Genomic DNA, 18980 nt, shown 5'->3' with positions numbered 1-18980 from the left:
CCTGAAAGTAACACAGCTGTTTTCACAAGCATGCTTCAGGCAATCATATTTCAGCTCAATAAACCTAGATATGAATGGACCTTTCCCCCATGCATGTAGCCTTTTGCTTCATTTGCTGTTACCAGCATCAGAACAAGCCAGGATTCTTAACCAACTTCAAACCATGACTTAGGATCCTGGCTTGTTTCAAAACTGATAACCATATGTTCCCAGCAAGAGTTGTACCTCCATTCGCACACACCAGGAATATGAGGGACGTATTCCAGAATGTTACTTCTGTCATATGTTAGGTCTAGATCTTTTCAACTTGTACATATGTATTTTATTGCATCTGCACCATTGATGCTCATTGTTATTATCCTACCCTGCAACTCTCCAATATCAACAGCTCCAGAGCTTTTTTCTAAGGATCTGAAAAATATCAAAAATATTCTTCCTTTCTAGCAGAATCAAATATCTTAACACAGCTTTGTATTCTACAACGTTCTTCAACACATCTTTGAGGAGAAGCACATTTGTCACAACTGTGAACTACTACATAGTGACCTCAGATAATACACTATTCAAGATGCTGAAAGTAGAAGAATCATCTTGTTTTAAAAATGAACTACTCCGTTCTACAAATGAAAATCCAAATATATGTATGGACTAACATTGAGACTTGAATATGAATTTATAAATGAACCCTATTTAATTGCCAGTTTCGTTATCTTTGCTCTTGTGTATTGCGTGATAGTCTTAATACCATTTGAGGCTACTAGTGTTTGCAATGTCAAGAGCTGATCTGTTTTGCAGTGTTTGCTTTCAAAGTGTTGATATCTCTTCCCGTCAATCATTACAGAGTGAGGTAGAGCTTTGACAGTCTGTTCAGTGGAGTCATTGTCACTTGACAACAACTCAAACTGCAGAAAATAAGAAAGAACTGAAGTCCTAATTTTTCCACACTCCCTAAAAACAACATTAAAAGAAATCCTCCTCAGAGGCTTTTATGGCTGGAGCTTGAGTAGTCCACTGAACAGCCTTTTAAATAGTACTTTACTGAAGTAATCACACAGAAAGATAAATACACAAGTGTCACATCCTGTAACAACTCCATTAATCTTACCCAAACTCAAAAGCGCAGTTATGAAATATCTTGGAAATCCTTGAATACAGTTATTTTTGGCTAAAAATGCAGAGGCTGATCAGGGATGTGAAGGGATAATTCCCTTCTCAGCGCTCTATTCCAGTGAATGGAGACAAATCTCACCATTCCAGTCAGGTGCAACCACTTCTAACCGGGGCAGATGTAATGCTGCCAATCTTATCCATGGAGTGCACTTATTAAGGAACATTTTCTGCAGCATTGAAAAAAGTCTCTTTCAGGGATTTGCAGATGGGAACTCCAAAAGGGAGCAAAAGCTTCCACCTATTCAGTAAAAGGGAAAATTCATTTGCTCTCAGTGGCACTGACCTAGTTCACATGTCACATTAAACCACAATTAAAAATAAACTATGGTTTAATGTGAACACACAGCTTGTTGGTGTACATTGCTGAGAAGTTCTAGCTCCACTCTCCCATGCCACTAGGAAACAAACTCAAGTCTGACTTGTCATGATGTCTGAAAGTTCATGGTTTATTTGGAGAGAAGCAAACCATGAGCCCAGGTTCAGACATCATGGATAGCCAGATTCTGGCTTCTTTCCTGCCCAAAACCACTGAAGTCAGACTGGAATGCAGAGATGTGCTTTTCTTTAGTAGAATTAACAAAACGTTTCAGTTCAGTGCGCTTCATGAATCAGCTTACAGGCCAGATCGGTAACAGGGACCAGACGGTTTGAACATATAAAACCGATTCTGGCCTGCTTGCATTGGCTGCCTGTATGTTTCCGAGCTCGATTCAAGGTGCTGGTTTTAACCTATAAAGCCTTACACGGCTTAGGACCACAATATCTGATGGAACGCCTCACCCGACATGAACCCACCTGTACACTACACTCAACATTAAAGTTCCTCCTCCGGGTGCCTACTGTGAGGGAAGCTGGGAGTCTGGCAACAAGGGAGAGGGCCTTCTCAGTGGTGGCCCCCAAATTATGGAATGATCTTCCTGACGAGGTGTGCCTGGTGCAAACACTGTTATCTTTTTGGCGCCAGGTCAAGACTTTCTTCTTATCCCAGGCATTTTAGCATGTGCTTTTAAATTGCTTTTTAAAAATGTGTTTTTAAATTTGCATATTTGTTTTTAATGTTTTTAATTGTTGTAAACCACACAAAGAGCTTTGGCTATGGGGCGGTATACAAATGCAATAAACAAACAAACAAACTATGGTTTGTTGAAACAAGTCAACTTCAAAACACTGTTTATGAAGCTGGCTTATTTCAACAAACCATAGTTAAGATTAACAAGAGCTTAAGATTCAGGTGTAATGCTAAACTGAAGTCTTGTTCATGTAATTCTAAAACATAGTTTAATGTTATGTTTGAATGAAGACTATCATGACGTCATTATCTTAAGTATGTGATGTTCTATTAGCTGGAACCAATAAGCCATAGTGGTCACATATGCAGTTGGTGCAATGTTTGAAGGTCAAAACATTTATACCAGTTCTTATACTGTTACAAAGGGGCATATCAACTAAGGATAGATCTATCAATCATTATTAGCCACTGTAATGCTAAATTAGCACAAACAAGTAAATATGCAGGCTCCAGTAGAAATCACAGCCACTTTACTAGTTCTCATGGTTTGGTTTAGACACGTCATGAGTTGTAAACCATTAGACATACCTTAGTTACAGCTCGTGGTTGTCTGGAGTGAGACAAACCATAAGCTCAGGTTCAGAAGAGCCAAACCACAGCTTAGCTTAGTGCTGCACAGTAGAATGACTGGAGGAAGAGCAAGTGGCTGCAATCTCCTCTCTGGAAGCTCACATTTTTGCTAAGACATGGCCTGGCTTAGCATAATGTGTGAACTTGGCCACAGAGTGTCTGGTTCAGAAGTGGTATACTTCTGGATGTTTGGGGGGAAACAACTGGGGTTGGCTATCAGTATCATCCTCCTAGTTGTGAGCTTCCCAAGCTAGGCACTGTTGAAGATAAAGTACTAAAGCTAGATGCAGATTTGGGTGTGATTACAGAAACCAATATTTACCTTCAATATTTCTGAGTTCTCTTGAACATTACAATTGGCATGGATAAGCTTATTATTCATAATGAGACTGATACAGATTTTTAATTACATGAGATTGTAATAACTCAATTTTTTGTTCCACCACTGAGTGTTTTACATTGTAAACTTGAAATTGCAATGCTTTTATTCAACAGCCAGCATTGTTAAATCTGTCACATGGATTGAAAACTTATTCTGAAAACCAGAGTAGCTGGAACTTGAATAGAAATTATGATTAAACATAGAAAATAAACTGATTAGTAAAAGCACATTCAGAAGTGAAAACTAGCACATGCATTACCCACTATGATTGAAAAGCTGCAGAGGTAATAGGATTTACAGACAATAATGATAGGTATGAAATGGATGTAATTCAAATACACCATGATATCACATTAGCAATATTCAAACAAGCAAACATTTGAATTGCCCTACAGTCCTGCTGATTTATTAACGTAGTTGCTAATTTATTACTGTAGCTGCTGTCCTTTTAAACGAAGCACAATTCATGTCCATGTTGAAGGGCACATTGTGAATGACTGAGTGATACTGTAACCTCTCTCTTTTACTTCAATAATTTAATGGTGCTACTAAGAATCCAGAAGTAATTATCAACTTCTATGTTAAAAAAATTAATATATATTTCCTTGCCTAAATATGAATAATGAAAACACTGTTGAACATTCCTTTGTTCTCCTGGACTTCAAAACATAGTGCCAGCTATCCAACTGATAACTGATGACAGTGTGTAGAATTTCATTACAGAAATGATAGCTAGCAAGTGCAGACAATATTGATTTCTGAAGATAAATTATTTTCAGCACGTCTTAGTTAATAGTGTACCTAATGTCAGTTCCTTGTAATACAGAGAATAATAAATTGCAGAGGTCAAGTTTTTTTTCACTTGACTTTAATGCTGATAATCAAAACCATACTATGTTGCCTAATTAAACAATCTTGTTTAATTCAATCTTAATCTGTCCATAATCATACCTAAAATGCAAAGTAATTTAATTAAAAACCCAGTGAGGACATAATTAAATAAATATAACATTTAACATCTGTCTTAATATTGTTTGCTATATTGTATTTATCTTTGATGAAAAAGCTGTCAAGTGAAGCAAATTACTTTTTTGATTAAATGGTATTTACCAGTTTTATAAAACATATCTATGAGAATTTAATATGTTTAGGGGAAAGGGCTATATGAAAGGCTTAAGATATGAACCTGGGCTTGGGATAATAAAAAGTAATTAACTAAGAACAAATAATGCATTTCTTACTCCTGACCTAGGCAACATTTTAGCTAAAATATGTTGAAGCACACATGTAGATTTGAAGGATGGCAACCACACAAAATAAGAACATACCTCCTCATACAATCCAGTGCTCTGATAAAAAAGTCTTTGTGCAGCTGGTGTTCATCTCTTAAAATTGAACATTGCTCCAGGGTCACTGACATTGATGTCCTATCTTTGGCACTTTTACAACAGGTGAACCGGATTCCATTTAGCTTGCGACAAATCTGTAATGCATACAGAAATCAAGTGACTTACTGCCATCTTTATGCCAAGTGTATGCACAATCTAACATACTGAAGAATGCCAACATCTTACACAAATGCCTCAAGAATATTTTCAGCTTCTTTCTTTTGAGAACATTGACAAACACACAAGGGAATGCTATCTTTGTATCTCAGCTATATAATCTACACCACAAATGATGTTACACTAATATACCAAATTACATCAAATATTATATTTCTACTTGCCAAAAATTACCAATGAGAGAGAGACTGCAGTGAAATGGAATATGGGAGGCTGAGGTCCATATTTTCACTTCAGATATTGACACGCTGGTCTTGTTTGAAGACTCCAATAAATTTGTTAGGGTTTACCATTAATTGTAGGATCCTTTGGCTCCTGTGCTCCCCCCCTCCCCTTCTGGAGCCACCTTCTGCAGAAACAGTTTAATCTTATGTCTGAAAGCAGTGAAAATGTGGTTACTCTAAATTATGTCTTGTATCAGTTAATTAGAGATAGTCTGGTAGAGTTAGTGGCTGTTTCTTCATCCTCAACAAAACATGGTAGCTTCTATTCCTGTAGAAAGCATTTTAATTATCTTTGGGCACTGACTTGGCACATTAGAAACATTTAGTAGACCTCTGCACTCAACTTTGTCCAGCTAACAATTCTGCTAAACACTGTTTTCATGCCTTTATTTATATTTATTCAAAAAATGAAAATGAAATGTTTTCTTATTTGAGGGAATTTCCCCATATAAATCAATGTGTTGGGTCTAACATGTCCAATGTTTAGAAGGCTGCAATATGGTCAGTGTACCACTTTTGTCCTTTATGGGTGATTTTTAAATTAGACTTATGTAGGTACAAAAATGCAACAACAAATATTTGGTGAGAGTTATAACAGTTGTAATATTTAAATACAGTCGTACTAATATTCTGAGCAAATTGTAAAGAGGATCTACTCCAGAATACAGAAAGGAATTTCACTTGATTCCCATGTCTGGAAATTGGTTTCAAAATGGATGAAGCTTTATTTAGTCCCAAATACTTATTCTGGTGAAATGAAATGAAACCATACCTTTTGTTGTTCTTGCCTAGCACAATGATTATCACTTTTAGTGCTTGATATAAAACTCTTTTTTCTGACATTCTGAGGTCTATTGTACCGAGCACAAAACTCCAGACTGTCTGATCTTCTGGTCACCTCTTTAGCCATATGGAACAGCAACAGCCTCATAGAACAAGAACATATAATCTGACTTTGTTTGCAATTTTATGCACACTTTAGAACAGTGATGTGGAGCATGTGTATGTTTACAGTCTTAGTCCTCCAGATATACACATCTGGAATAACTATGACCCTCTGATTCACTAGTTCTTCATAACTGTGATCCTCCTCTGAGCAGATCAGGATGCACTGACAGAGAAGCCTCCCCCCGCCCAGTACCTGGTCTGGTCCTAGGTACCTGGCCCACTAATATCTACATCAGCAATGGCGAACTTCTGGTCCTCTAGTTGTTGTTGGACTTCACATCCCATCAGCCCCAGACAGCATGGCCAAAGCAGGGGCAATGGTAAAAGTAATGATCCAGCAGCTTCTGGAGAGCCACAGGTTCCCCCAATCTTACTTTAGAAGTATAACTTCCAAATAAATGTCCATTTCATTCCATCTAGAGATCAGGTTTTCACATTTATTTCTCATTATAAAATCAGGACTAGAATCCAAATAAAATGAAAATGCAGAATCAAAATACTAAAACAAAATATTGAGCAATGCAAGCTCAAAATTAATAGTCAGGAAATGCCTGAACAAATAAATTAGTTTTTATTAGGCATCTAAAACACATCACAGTTGATGCCTCTTGGATTGCATGGGGGAGGAAGTTCCAGAGGGTTGGCACCACTGTGGAAAAGGCCCACTTCTGCTTTGCCACTAAATGGCAATCTGCCAGCCATGGCATGACCAGCAGGGCCACCACCATTGATGATCACAGAGATTGACTGGGTCTGTACACAGGAAGGTGGTCTGTCAGGTATCCTGGTCCTAACTTCTACAAGGCTTAATATGTTAATAACAGAACTTTGAACATGGCTTGGTAGCTAATACACAGCTATGTGCAGTTCTTTTAATATAGGTGTATATTTAGGTACCTTGCTCAACACCCTAGCTTCAGTGTTCTGCATTAGCTGCAACTTCCAAACCAAACCCAAGGTAGCCCCACATAAAGTGTATTACAGTTATCTAATCATGAGGTTACCAATGCATAGACCATGGTGGCCAGGCTATCCCTGTCCAGAAAAGGTCACAGTTGTCACACTAGCCAAAGTTAACTGTAGGTACTCTGTGCCACAGAGGTCACTTAGCCCTTTAATGGCAATGACGGTTCCAGGAGCACCCCCAGATTATGTACCCTTTTTCTTCAGTAGAAATGTAACCTCCACCAGAATAGGCGAATAATTCCAGGGACCAGTAGCCACTCACTCACTAGGGCTCTGTCTTATCAAGATTTCAGTTTATGGTTCACGTCTAGGCACCAGTTTAGCCCATTCACAGCCTCTCCTGGTTCAGATGTTAAAATGAAATAGAGCTACCTCACCCCAAATCTCCTAATGATGATTCCCTATTGCTTCATATAGATATTAAATAACATTCAATAATCAGGGGGCTGACGTGCAGTCACCCAATACTACTCTATGGAACCAGCCCAGCAAGTATAAACTGAACCAGTTCCCCAAACTCCAAACTTATGGGGATGGTCCATGACAATACCATAGTTAATTGTATAAAAAGGCACTGAGAGATTAAGCAAGAGAAGCAGGGTCACTCTCCCCTCCTCTTTGCCTTAATGCTACCTCTAACATAATCTCTCTTTGCCACCTTAAAATGAAGCAGCAGCTGATGTAGATTAGAAGACACCAGCTTTTGTAGATTTCAGCATATATTCATCTGTAATAACATTCAAGCTTTAACTTTCCCAGCCCAATACATGAGGTGCCTCATAATAGCTAGAAGACACTTGAACCTACATGCAGAAAAACCCAGGTGTTTTAATCAGTTGATGATGGGTTTCTCTGTGTAGGTCACTGTTCTTATTTAATAATAAAACAGTGTGCAGCAGCTGTGAAAACATTAAGTTCCATGCTAGAAATCATTGGGAAAGGGAATGAAAATAGAACTGCCAACATCATAATGCCTTTATTCATTTCTATGGTATGACCACACTTAAAATACTGGGTACAGTTATGGTCACCACATTTCAAAAAAGATGCTGTATAGCTGGAAGTGCTGAGAAAAGGACAGCCAAAATGATCAGGGGGCTAGAGAAATTTCATGATGAGTGAAGGTTATAATGTTTGGGGCTTTTTAGCTAATGGGGAACATGATCAAGATTTATAAAATTATGAATGGTGTGGAGAAAATAGTCAGGAAAAAAACCTCCTTCTGTCATAACTGTAGAACTAGGGGCAATCCCACAGAGCTGCTTAATGGGAGTTTCAGGACAGACCAAAAGCAGGTACTTCTTTAACACAGCACATAGTTATCTAATGCCTTTTGCTGTTGTAAAATGGCTTTTAAAAGGGAATTGTACAAAATAATGAAGAAAATTATTGCTGGCTACTGGCCATGATGGTCATGTGCTCCAAGTTCAGAGGCAGCAAGCGTCTGTGTAGCTGTTGATGAAGGATAAAATTAAAAGAGCTTTTGCAGATTTGCCCTGCTTATGAGATTTCTTCTCAGAAGCATCTGGTTTAACCACTGTGGGAAAAATATGCTGGACTAGATGAGCCTTTGGTTGGATCTGGCAGGGAGCTTGTTATGTTCTTATAATACAAGACCATAATGAGAGCCCTGCCAGATCAGAAATTGTATTACTACAAAGATTTTGTGAATTGTAGCATGTACCAAAAGTGTCAAAATTGCTTTTCTGAGCATGGAGACAGATTATATAATCAGAATTCAAACACATCCAGAGAACAGCTGCTGTGCCAAAGACACTTCAGCACTGTTCTCTACCAACTCTTTTAATTTTTGTATTCCAATTCATGCCATATAAGATGTTACTAAACAAAGCAATGGTGAATCAATTACACATTAGACTGGCATATATTAAATGCATGCGCCTAACCTCTTGCATTAACAATGATTTATAGTCTATATCCTTTGAAGTTTGTGCTATTTTAAAATTAGGTTCAAATCAATGCCATTGAAGGATTCCTGATTAAGCTTTCTAAATTAAAACATAAAGCTTCAAAGAGACGAAAACTGGACAGAACAGATGTTGAAGAACAAAGGTTTTGGCAATAGAACAGAAAAAGAATGAGGACGCTGTGACACAGAGGAAAAGCGTTATAAAATGTACTTTGGATTTTACTTTTAAAAAGGGATAAAAAGCCATGAAAAAATGTCATTACCTAAGCAATATTCACCTAGCTGGTGGACAACCCATTCCCCAATGAGCAATGATGTTTGCACTTTCCAAGTTGCAGACAGCTAGTAGAACTACATTTCTTGAACATGTCAAACATGAAATAGTCTTTCCTGCAACCAGTTTTAGTGAGCTAGATTTTTGCAGCTTGTCCAAATTCAGGAGCTGTGTTATGCAGCGAAGTGCCATTAATGCACGAACAATGCCATTCTAAAATATTCCTGCTATTTGGTGGTTGCAAAAGGTAGCAGTAGTTGGAAAACAAACTAGCTGTTTAAATGTACATTGGGATGTCCTTGTTTCCCAATACTCCATGTAAGTTTCTTTCTTAGTATATGGTCATAACTGTAAGAAATGGGCAAGATGGAATGTGCTTGTTCTGGGGAGGGCAATTTTGAGATTGTTACTATTAACACCCTCATTGCCTTAACTCCTAGGAACTGCAGCTTAGCTACCATATTAAAGGGAAATAAAATGGGTGAAGTACCCCTTGAATTCAGACAGCATATATTGTAAATAGGACACACTGGCCCATTCAGGCATACTTGTGAATGAGTCGACATGAGTCTTGAACTTGTACAGCCCCCCTGCCTTCCTCATCTCTTTCGCAACCACAAGGAGAAGATAAGCTTTCACTTCCATTTTTAAATAAACCACATTTCTTTGGGATGTCCAGACTTGGAAATTATGGGTTTTTAAAACTATGTGAAAACAAAATGAATTAATTCTGATTTTTTTTCTTATAACAAGAAGCAGTCTAAAATGGCACACAAATTTATTTAATGGTCTACATTTCAGGGTATATTCTGATTCAGTTCTAGTATGAGATATATTTGTTTTGCAACTATTAAAAATAGGTGTAAGACATATTTGACATTCACAGACCAATAGAATTATTAGGAATAGAAGTCATTTCTGAAAATATATAATTTTATTTATTTTAAAATGTGTAGAAAATACATAAGGACAGTTGAAACATATAATAATTTTGGATAAATTGGTGAAAGAGAAAGGTACAGAAAAATTAAGAATGGAAAGAGAAATACCTGGTCTGAAGTAATGACAGGAAATGGGCTAAGGAAATTTCACAGAAAAGCTACATTATTTCATGACAGATAATATTAGGAACATCCCCATACACAGTATTCCAGTGTTACATAAGGAGAGAATGAAATGTGAGAAGTGCAAGTGGAACAAACTGATGAACTGCAGAGTAAGTTATTCCAAGTAGAATTTTAAAGGATTTTAAGAACAACTGCATGTAATTTTTTATTGCAATTGGCACTGAAATAATGGAGTTTGGATGGATATTAAAATTACATACAAAATGAATATATGATATAGAAACCCAGCTGTATATCAACCTAATATCTTTTCAAGTTACTAATACTGAAAAAAATCAATGAGAGTTGATAATAGAGGGGGAAATCTGTTTCGCCTACACTTTCAAAAACCCATGACAAAGGGCCCCTAAGAAAGCAATGTCTATATAATCCTATATAACCCTAGTCAGAGGCAGCATGCTTCTGAAAACCAGTTGCCGGAAGCCTCAGGAGGGAAGAGTGTTCTTGCACTCGGGTCCTGCTTGCGGGCTTCCCCCAGGCACCTGATTGGCCACTGTGAGAACAGGATGCTGGACTAGATGGGCCACTGGCCTGATCCAGCAGGCTCTTCTTATGTTCTTATGTTCTTATGGTGTCTAAATATGTGTTCTGAAGCATGTTTACTTAATGCAGCTAAGTACATCTAACTGTTCCTAAGATTAAAGGCTATTCACTAACAGGCAAAAAACCTTGCGGTTTAAGAATGTACTTACAGCCAACAGATATTTCTATCAAACTTTAAAAACAGGGAAATTGGACAGCTATAGTGAAGGCACCAAGGGAGCAGGAGACAGGACCTCCTCTCTGAGATATTGTACTGCCCTACAAATTTGTCAAAATGCAAACACAATTTGGGTTGGTCTTTCACAGCCCAATCCACCTGCTGTGTAGCTTGGAAGAATGTGGTAACATGTGCCTCTGAGCATATGGTGAGTGGTGGCAACACCTGCCATCTCCAAAGATAGAGAACGACATTTTTGTATGTTTGCTAGTGTTCTTCTTTCTTTGTTACTTACTGTTTCTGCAGAGAATCTAATCTAGAAAATTATATTTCTCTTATTATTCATCCTAGAAATCTGTGTCAAATATATTTTTATTAATTTCAAAGCCTTTTTATTGGTCGATGTCATATGATGGTGAATATAGCCTTTTTGTTTCAACTAGAGGTAATGTTCTGTTTCTATTTTGGGTGCATTAACAGTTGAATCTGAAACTGCAGTTTGATGTAAAATCAGAAGGATTATTTATTTATTTATTATTTGATTTATATCCCACCCTTCCTCCCAGCAGGAGCACAGGGACTACTATATGTTGCTACTTAAGCAATGGCTGTTGGGGGAAAAAACTTGGCCTGCCCAAGATGCATGTTTTCAGCCTGCTATGCTTAAACTACTCCACTTAAGAAAGAACATAAGAACATAAGAAGAGCCTGCTGGATCAGGCCAGTGGCCCATCTAGTCCAGCATCCTGTTCTCACAGTGGCCAACCAGGTGCCTGGGGGAAGCCCGCAAGCAGGACCAGAGTGCAAGAACACTCTCCCCTCCTGAGGCTTCCGGCAACTGGTTTTCAGAAGCATGCTGCCTCTGACTAGGGTGGCAGAGCACAGCCATCATGGCTAGTAGCCATTGATAGCCCTGTCCTCCATGAATTTGTCTAATCTTCTTTTAAAGCCATCCAAGCTGGTGGCCATTACTGCATCTTGTGGGAGCAAATTCCATAGTTTAACTATGCGCTGAGTAAAGAAGTACTTCCTTTTGTCTGTCCTGAATCTTCCAACATTCAGCTTCTTTGAAAGTCCACGAGTTCTAGTATGAGAGAGGGAGAAGAACTTTTCTCTATCCACTTTCTCAATGCCATGCATAATTTTATACACTTCTATCATGTCTCCTCTGACCCGCCTTTTCTCTAAACTAAAAAGCCCCAAATGCTGCAACCTTTCCTCGTAAGGGAGTCGCTCCATCCCCCTGATCATTCTGGTTGCCCTCTGTGATGCCCTTCCCTGGCTCTCCCTGTCAGGTTCCTACCTGCTCGTGGTTACTTTCTGTCACTAGGCACCACCAGGGACTCCACCTGTCCGGACTGTCCTTTTTTATGGTTTCTCTCCCCGCTCTAGCACAGATCTCAACAGATCCCCCTGCTAGGCAGCACCACCAGTCATGTCCTATAACCAGTATTCCCAGAGACTCTGCCTGAGTCTCTCTATCAGGTTACCTCTGTGACTGAGTGCTTAAGCTGTCCCACTCCCTTTGTATCAATGCAGATAATTCTGGTTTGCTCTGAATACTTGTGGTGTTATATTCTCCCCTTCACCGCTGCCACCATTTGTTTCCCTTCAGCCTTGGTATTTACCTTACCCTCCCTTCTGGTCTGTGAAACCCCAGCCAAGGATCAGGCCTTTGGTAAACCAAATATATTTATTAAATAACAGAGATAACAAGATTACTTTATAAAGGCACTTAAGCATATGGTTTCATCTATTCCTGAGGTACTGGTCTTAGTATTAATCCGAACTCCACACTCTCCTCACATCCACCAACTCTCCACCCAATCTCCTCTCAAACCCACCAAAACAACCCACTCACGTTCACCCAGATTCAACTGTCATCCTTCCATTTATACTCTCCGCCATTCTCAACCCTCAGCCAATCATCCAGCATTCTACTGCCCATTCACTCCCCCCTCCTCTTTCATTCCACTTACCATGTATCTCCTATACAAACAGCATTTACCATATATACACTAATACAGGAACATCACACCCTCCTCTGAACCTTTTCCAACTCTATAATATCCTTTTCGAGATGAGGCGACCAGAACTGTACACAGTATTCCAAATGCAGCCGCACCATAGATTTATACAACGGCATTATGATATCGGCTGTTTAATTTTCAATACCTTTCCTAATTATCCCTAGCATGGAATTTGCCTTTTTCACAGCTACCGCACACTGGGTCAACATTTTCATTGTGCTGTCCACTACAACCCCAAGGTCTCTCTCCTGGTCGGTCACCGCCAGTTCAGACCCCATGAGCGTATATGTGAAATTAAGATTTTTTGCTCCAATATGCATAATTTTACACTTGTTTATATTGAATTGCATTTGCCATTTTTCTGCCCATTCACTCAGTTTGGAGAGGTCTTTTTGGAGGTCTTCGCAATCCCTTTTTGTTTTAACAACCCTGAACAATTTAGTGTCGTCAGCAAACTTGGCCACTTCACTGCTCACTCCTAATTCTAGGTCATTAATGAACAAATTGAAAAGTACAGGTCCCAATACCGATCCTTGAGGGACTCCACTTTCTACAGCCCTCCATTGGGAGAACTGTCCGTTTATTCCTACTCTCTGCTTTCTGCTTCTTAACCAATTCCTTATCCACAAGAGGATCTCTCCTCTTATTCCATGACTGCTAAGCTTCCTCAGAAGTCTTTGGTGAGGTACCTTGTCAAATGCTTTTTGAAAGTCTAAGTACACTATGTCCACTGGATCACCTCTATCTATATGCTTGTTGACACTCTCAAAGAATTCTAATAGGTTACTGAGACAGGACTTTCCCTTGCAGAAGCCATGCTGGCTCTACTTCAGCAAGGCTTGTTCTTCTATGTGCTTAGTTAATCTAGCTTTAATCATACTTTCTACCAGTTTTCCAGGGACAGAAGTTAAGCTAACTGGCCTGTAATTTCCGGGATCCCCCCTGGATCCCTTTTTGAAGATTGGCGTTACATTTGCCACTTTCCAGTCCTCAGGCACGGAGGAGGACCCAAGGGACAAGTTACATATTTTAGTTAGCAGATCAGCAATTTCACATTTGAGTTCTTTGAGAACTCTCGGGTGGATGCCATCCAAGCCCGGTGATTTGTCAGTTTTTATATTGTTCATTAAGCGTAGAACTTCCTCTCTCGTTACCACTATTTGTCTGAGTTCCTCAGTATCCCTTCCTGCAAATGTTAGTTCAGGTTCAGGGATCTGCCCTATATCTTCCACTGTGAAGACAGATGCAAAGAATTCATTTAGCTTCTCTGCAATCTCCTTATCGTTCTTTAGTACACCTTTGACTCCCTTATCATCCAAGGGTCCAATCGCCTCCCTAGATGGTCTCCTGCTTTGAATGTATTTATAGCATTTTTTGTTGTTGGTTTTTATGTTCTTAGCAATGTGCTCCTCAAATTCTTTTTTAGCATCCCTTATTGTCTTCTTGCATTTCTTTTGCCAGAGTTTGTGTTCTTTTTAATTTTCTTCATTCGGACAAGACTTCCATTTTCTGAAGGAAGACTTTTTGCCTCTAAGAGCTTCCTTGACTTTGCTCATTAACCATGCTGGCATCTTCTTGGCCCTGGCGGTACCTTTTCTGATCTACGGTATGCACTCCAGTTGAGCTTCTAATATAGTGTTTTTAAGCATTTTCAAGTGATGTGACCCTCTGGACTTTGTTTTTCGGCTTTCTTTTTACCAATCCTCTCATTTTTGTGAAGTTTCCTCTTTTGAAGTCAAATGTGACCGTGTTGGATTTTCTTGGCAATTGGCCAGTTACATGTATGTTTAATTTAATAGCACTATGGTCACTGCTCCCAATCAGTTCAACAACACTTACATCTCGCACCAGGTCCCAGTCCCCACTGAGGATTAAGTCCAGAGTTGCTGTCCCTCTGGTTGGTTCCATGACCAACTGGTCTAGGGAATAGTCATTTAGAATATCTAGAAATTTTGCTTCTTTGTCATGACTGGAACACATATGCGGCCAGTCTATGTCCGGGTAGTTGAAGTCACCCATTAATACCACATTTCCTAGTTTGGATGCTTCCTCAATTTCATCTCATCTCAAGGTCTCCCTGACATTTTGATCAGGGGGACGATAGATCGTTCCCAGTATTAAATCCCTCCTAGGGCATGGTATCACCACCCACAACGATTCTGTGGAGGAGTCCGCCTCTTTTGGGGTTTCGAGCTTGCTAGATTCAATGCCTTCTTTAATGTATAGAGCGACACCGCCACCAATACGTCCTTCCCTGTCCTTCCGATATAGTTTATATCCAGGGATAACCATATCCCACTGGTTTTCTCCATTCCACCAGGTCTCCGTTATGCTCACTATATCAATGCTCTTCTCTAAGACCAAGCACTCCAGTTCTCCCATCTTGGTTTGGAGGCTCCTAGCATTAGCGTACAGGCACTTGTAAGCAGTGTCTCTCTTCAAGTGTCTTTGGCACTTGTGGTTTGGCCTGTGGTAATTTTGCCCTTCTGAATTGATATCCTGTGCCCCTGCTCTCACAATGCCTACTTCTAGGCCTACCTCTTTTAAAATTTCACCATTTCTTTGGTCTTTATCCCAGGGGGGAGGTTTATTCCGAACCGGACCTTCCTCAGCTCCTGTCAGGTTTCCCCCCTCAGTCAGTTTAAAAGCTGCTCTGCCACCTTTTTAGTTTTAAGTGCCGGCAGTCTGGTTCCATTCTGGTTCAAGTGGAGCCCGTCCCTTTTGTACAGGCCCGGCTTGTCCCAAAATGTTCCCCAGTGCCTAACAAATCCAAACCCTTCCACCCGACACCATAGTCTCATCCATGCATTGAGACTGCAAAGCTGGGCCTGTCTGACTGGTCCTGCATGTGGAACCAGTAGCATTTCAGAGAAAGTCACCTTGGAGGTCCTGGCTTTCAGCATCCTACCTAGCAACCTAAATTTTGCTTCTAGGACCTCACGGCTGCATTTCCCCATGTCATTGGTGCCAACATGCACCACGACCACTGACTCCTCCCCAGCACTGTCTACCAAACTATCTAAACAATGGGCGATATCCGCAACCTTCGCACCAGGCAGGCAAATCACCTTGCGGTCTGCAAGCCCATCACACACCCACTGTCTATGTTCCTAATGATCGAATCACCCACTACAAGGATCCCTCCACCCACTGGAGATATATCCTCAGCACGAAAGGATAGCTGCTCATCCCCCAAGGAATGGGTCCCTTCTAAGGGATTGTTTCCCTCTCCCTCAGCTGGATGTTCTCCTTCCCTGAGACCATCGTTCTCCATGATAGTCTCGTGCCCAGGGTGAGTGGCAATAACGGAACTCGAGGGTGTGATTAATTCTTTCTTTATTAAGGAAATTTCCACATGGAATTTCCTGCGCTTCATGTAAGCCTCTAATCTAACTCACTAGATTCCCTAAGTGCCTATTCCTGCAGCATTGAAAGAAAGTTGACAGAGCGAAGTTTTTCCCGCCTCCCCACCCCTTATGAAGGAGGGAGGTGGTCACGAAGCCTTGCGCTCCTTCGGAGAGATCCCCCTCCCTCCGCCTTTTTCTGTTCCTCCCTCCTTTGCCGTCTGCGAGCTCTAGGGGAGGGGGGTTCCTCTCCCTCTGAAGCACTGACGTCTCTATCCCGTGCGGGGGGGGGTCGGGTGAGTGGAAACTGGACACCGGCTTCTTTACGGGGCTGCTGGGCTGAGGAGGGGTTACGTATCCTCTTCTCTCCGACTCCTCTTCCATCTCCCCTCCCCGCTGCTCAAAAGGAGGCGTGAGAACTGGCAGGGCTGAGTCCTCGGCCGTTGGAATCCCAAGGTCTCTTACTGCAAACATCTCTCTCTCTCCCCCCTCCTCTTCACTCCCTAGTTGCAACTCCTGGAATTCTAAATCCCCCTCCCCACTCTCTCCCACCTCGTCTTCAGGATCTCGTTCCAAAGTCTCGACAGTATCCCCCTCCCCAAGGCTTTCCTCCCTCCACCCCTCAGGTCTGGGTCTTTAGGGGTACTGCTGGTGAAATTCCCGGACCAAGTCGGGGGCGTGGACGTCCTCCGCATTCTCCCATGACCTTTCCACCGGGCCGTAGCCCACCCAGTGTATGAGATACTGCAGTCGATTTCTCCTCTTTCTGGAATCCAAGATACTTTCCACTTCGAACTCCGTCTCCCCGTCTATAGCTAGAGGGGCGCCTGGTTGCACCTCTGGTCTGAGGGGACTTGGGGGCTGTTCTTTAGTGAGTAGGGAGCGGTGGAAAACTGGGTGCACCTTGAACGTGGGTGGCAGCTTCAACCGGTAGGCTACGGGGTTGATTTGCGCCTCCACCTCAAACGGACCCACCCTCCTATCTTGAAATTTTCTGTACTTACCCGGCATGGGCAAGAACTGAGTTGATAGCCAGACCTGGTCTCCTACTTGGATCGGGGTTCCCTCCTGGTGGTGCTGGTCCGCTACACGTTTGTAATTCTCCTTGGCCTCGTCCAACTGGGTGCGCAATAGCTGTTGCATAGCCTGCAATTCCTGGACGAATTCCTCGGCCGTCGGCACCATCAGCGTTTCGCGGGAGCTAGGGAAGGCCTTGGGGTGAAGTCCATAATTTGCGAAGAAGGGTATCTGGCGTGTGCTGGAGTGCAAGGCATTATTGTAGGCGAACTCTGCTAGGTGCAAGTATGACTTCCAGTCATTTTGCTGATACGAGATATAGCAGCGTAAATACCCTTCCAGGATCGAATTGAGGCGCTCCGTCTGCCCATCGGTCTGGGGGTGATGCGAGGACGACATCTTTAGCTCTGTGCCTAGCTGCTTCCACAGAGCTCTCCAGAACTTGGTGTTAAACTGAGTTCCTCGATCCGAAACTATGCTGTCGGGCAATCCGTGCAAGCGATATACCTCTCTCACGAACAGTTTAGCCGTCGCTTTGGCGCCCGGTACTTCTGCGCATGGCAGGAAATGAGCCATCTTAGTTAGAGTGTCTATCACCACCAGGATGGTCAACATCCCTTGGGAGTCAGGGAGGTCTGTTATAAAGTCCATCAAAATTGCCTTCCAGGTGGCCCGCGGCGTAGTCAAGGGTTCAAGTAACCCAGCCGGTTTCCCAGGCGTGTGCTTTGTTCTCAAACAGACTGGGCAGGTCTGGACGTAGTTCTCTATTTCCCTCCTCATTTGCGGCCACCAAAAATCCCTGGCGACCGTTTGGATGGTTTTGAAAATGCCAAAGTGGCCTGCCGCCGGGGAGTCGTGGCACTGTTTCAACACCCGGGTCCTTATCTCTCCAGGAGGTACATACCTCGCTGATCGGTAGCACAAGAGTCCATTGCTCTCATGTAATCTGCTCTCCTTTTTGGCCGGCAGATCCAAGTCGGCCAGACATTGTCGCGCGTAAGGGTCTTTTGCTTGAGCTTCCTTAAGCTCCTTTTCCCAGGATTCTTGACACGCACCTGCGAACAGTCTCTCCGGGGGGATGATGTATTGTTGAGCATTTGGGGCTTTCCCTTCCAAATATCCCGGCAGTCGGGAGAGAGCGTCAGCCCTCTGGTTCTTGGCTTGGGGGTAGTAAGTAATCCGGAAGTTAAACCTAGAGAACTGTGCCCACCGTATTTGTCGCTGGTTCAACTTCCTGGCTGTCTGCAAGCTCTCGAGGTTCTTATGATCTGATCTAACCTCAATTTGGTGTCGTGCCCCCTCCAGGTACTGTCTCCAGTGGGCGAATGCTTCTTTAATCGCAAGGAGCTCTTTTTCCAAAACAGTGTAATTTTGCTCGGGGTTCGTTAGCTTCCTTGAAAAGTATGTGCAGGGGCACAGATCCTCTCCTTCTTCTCCCTGTTGTAGCAAAATTCCTCCAATGGCAAAGTCTGAGGCGTCGCACTCCACTATATAGGGTTGCGTGGGGTCAGTGAACTTCAGGATCGGCTCTTCCGAGAAACGCTTCTTTAATTCCTCAAAGGCCTTCGTGGCCTCCGCCGTCCACCGGAACGCCTTCTTTCCCCATAGGCAGTCTGTCACTGGGGGCGTCAGCTTGGAGAAGCCTGGAATGAACTTCCGGTAAT

The 18980-nt window shown here is 41.8% G+C and overlaps 1 protein-coding gene across 14 annotated transcripts in view; it reads right to left on the bottom strand.

Annotated features, from left to right (window-relative positions):
* Positions 1-18980, bottom strand: part of INPP4B (inositol polyphosphate-4-phosphatase type II B) — a 444727-nt gene that overhangs the window by 33921 nt on the left and 391826 nt on the right. For 13 of the 14 annotated variants that reach the window (XM_061584849.1, XM_061584844.1, XM_061584845.1 and 10 more), the window contains one exon: positions 4520-4674. In XM_061584849.1, coding sequence (XP_061440833.1) covers positions 4520-4674 — 155 coding nt within the window. Of the gene's footprint in view, positions 1-4519; positions 4675-18980 lie in introns of those variants that run through there. The other variant, XR_009757936.1, reaches the window with a different exon arrangement.

The sequence above is a fragment of the Rhineura floridana genome, chromosome 9 (genome assembly GCF_030035675.1).
Source record: "Rhineura floridana isolate rRhiFlo1 chromosome 9, rRhiFlo1.hap2, whole genome shotgun sequence".
Classification (NCBI taxonomy): Eukaryota; Metazoa; Chordata; class Lepidosauria; order Squamata; family Rhineuridae; genus Rhineura; species Rhineura floridana.
This window is presented reverse-complemented; position numbering and strand designations above follow the sequence as displayed.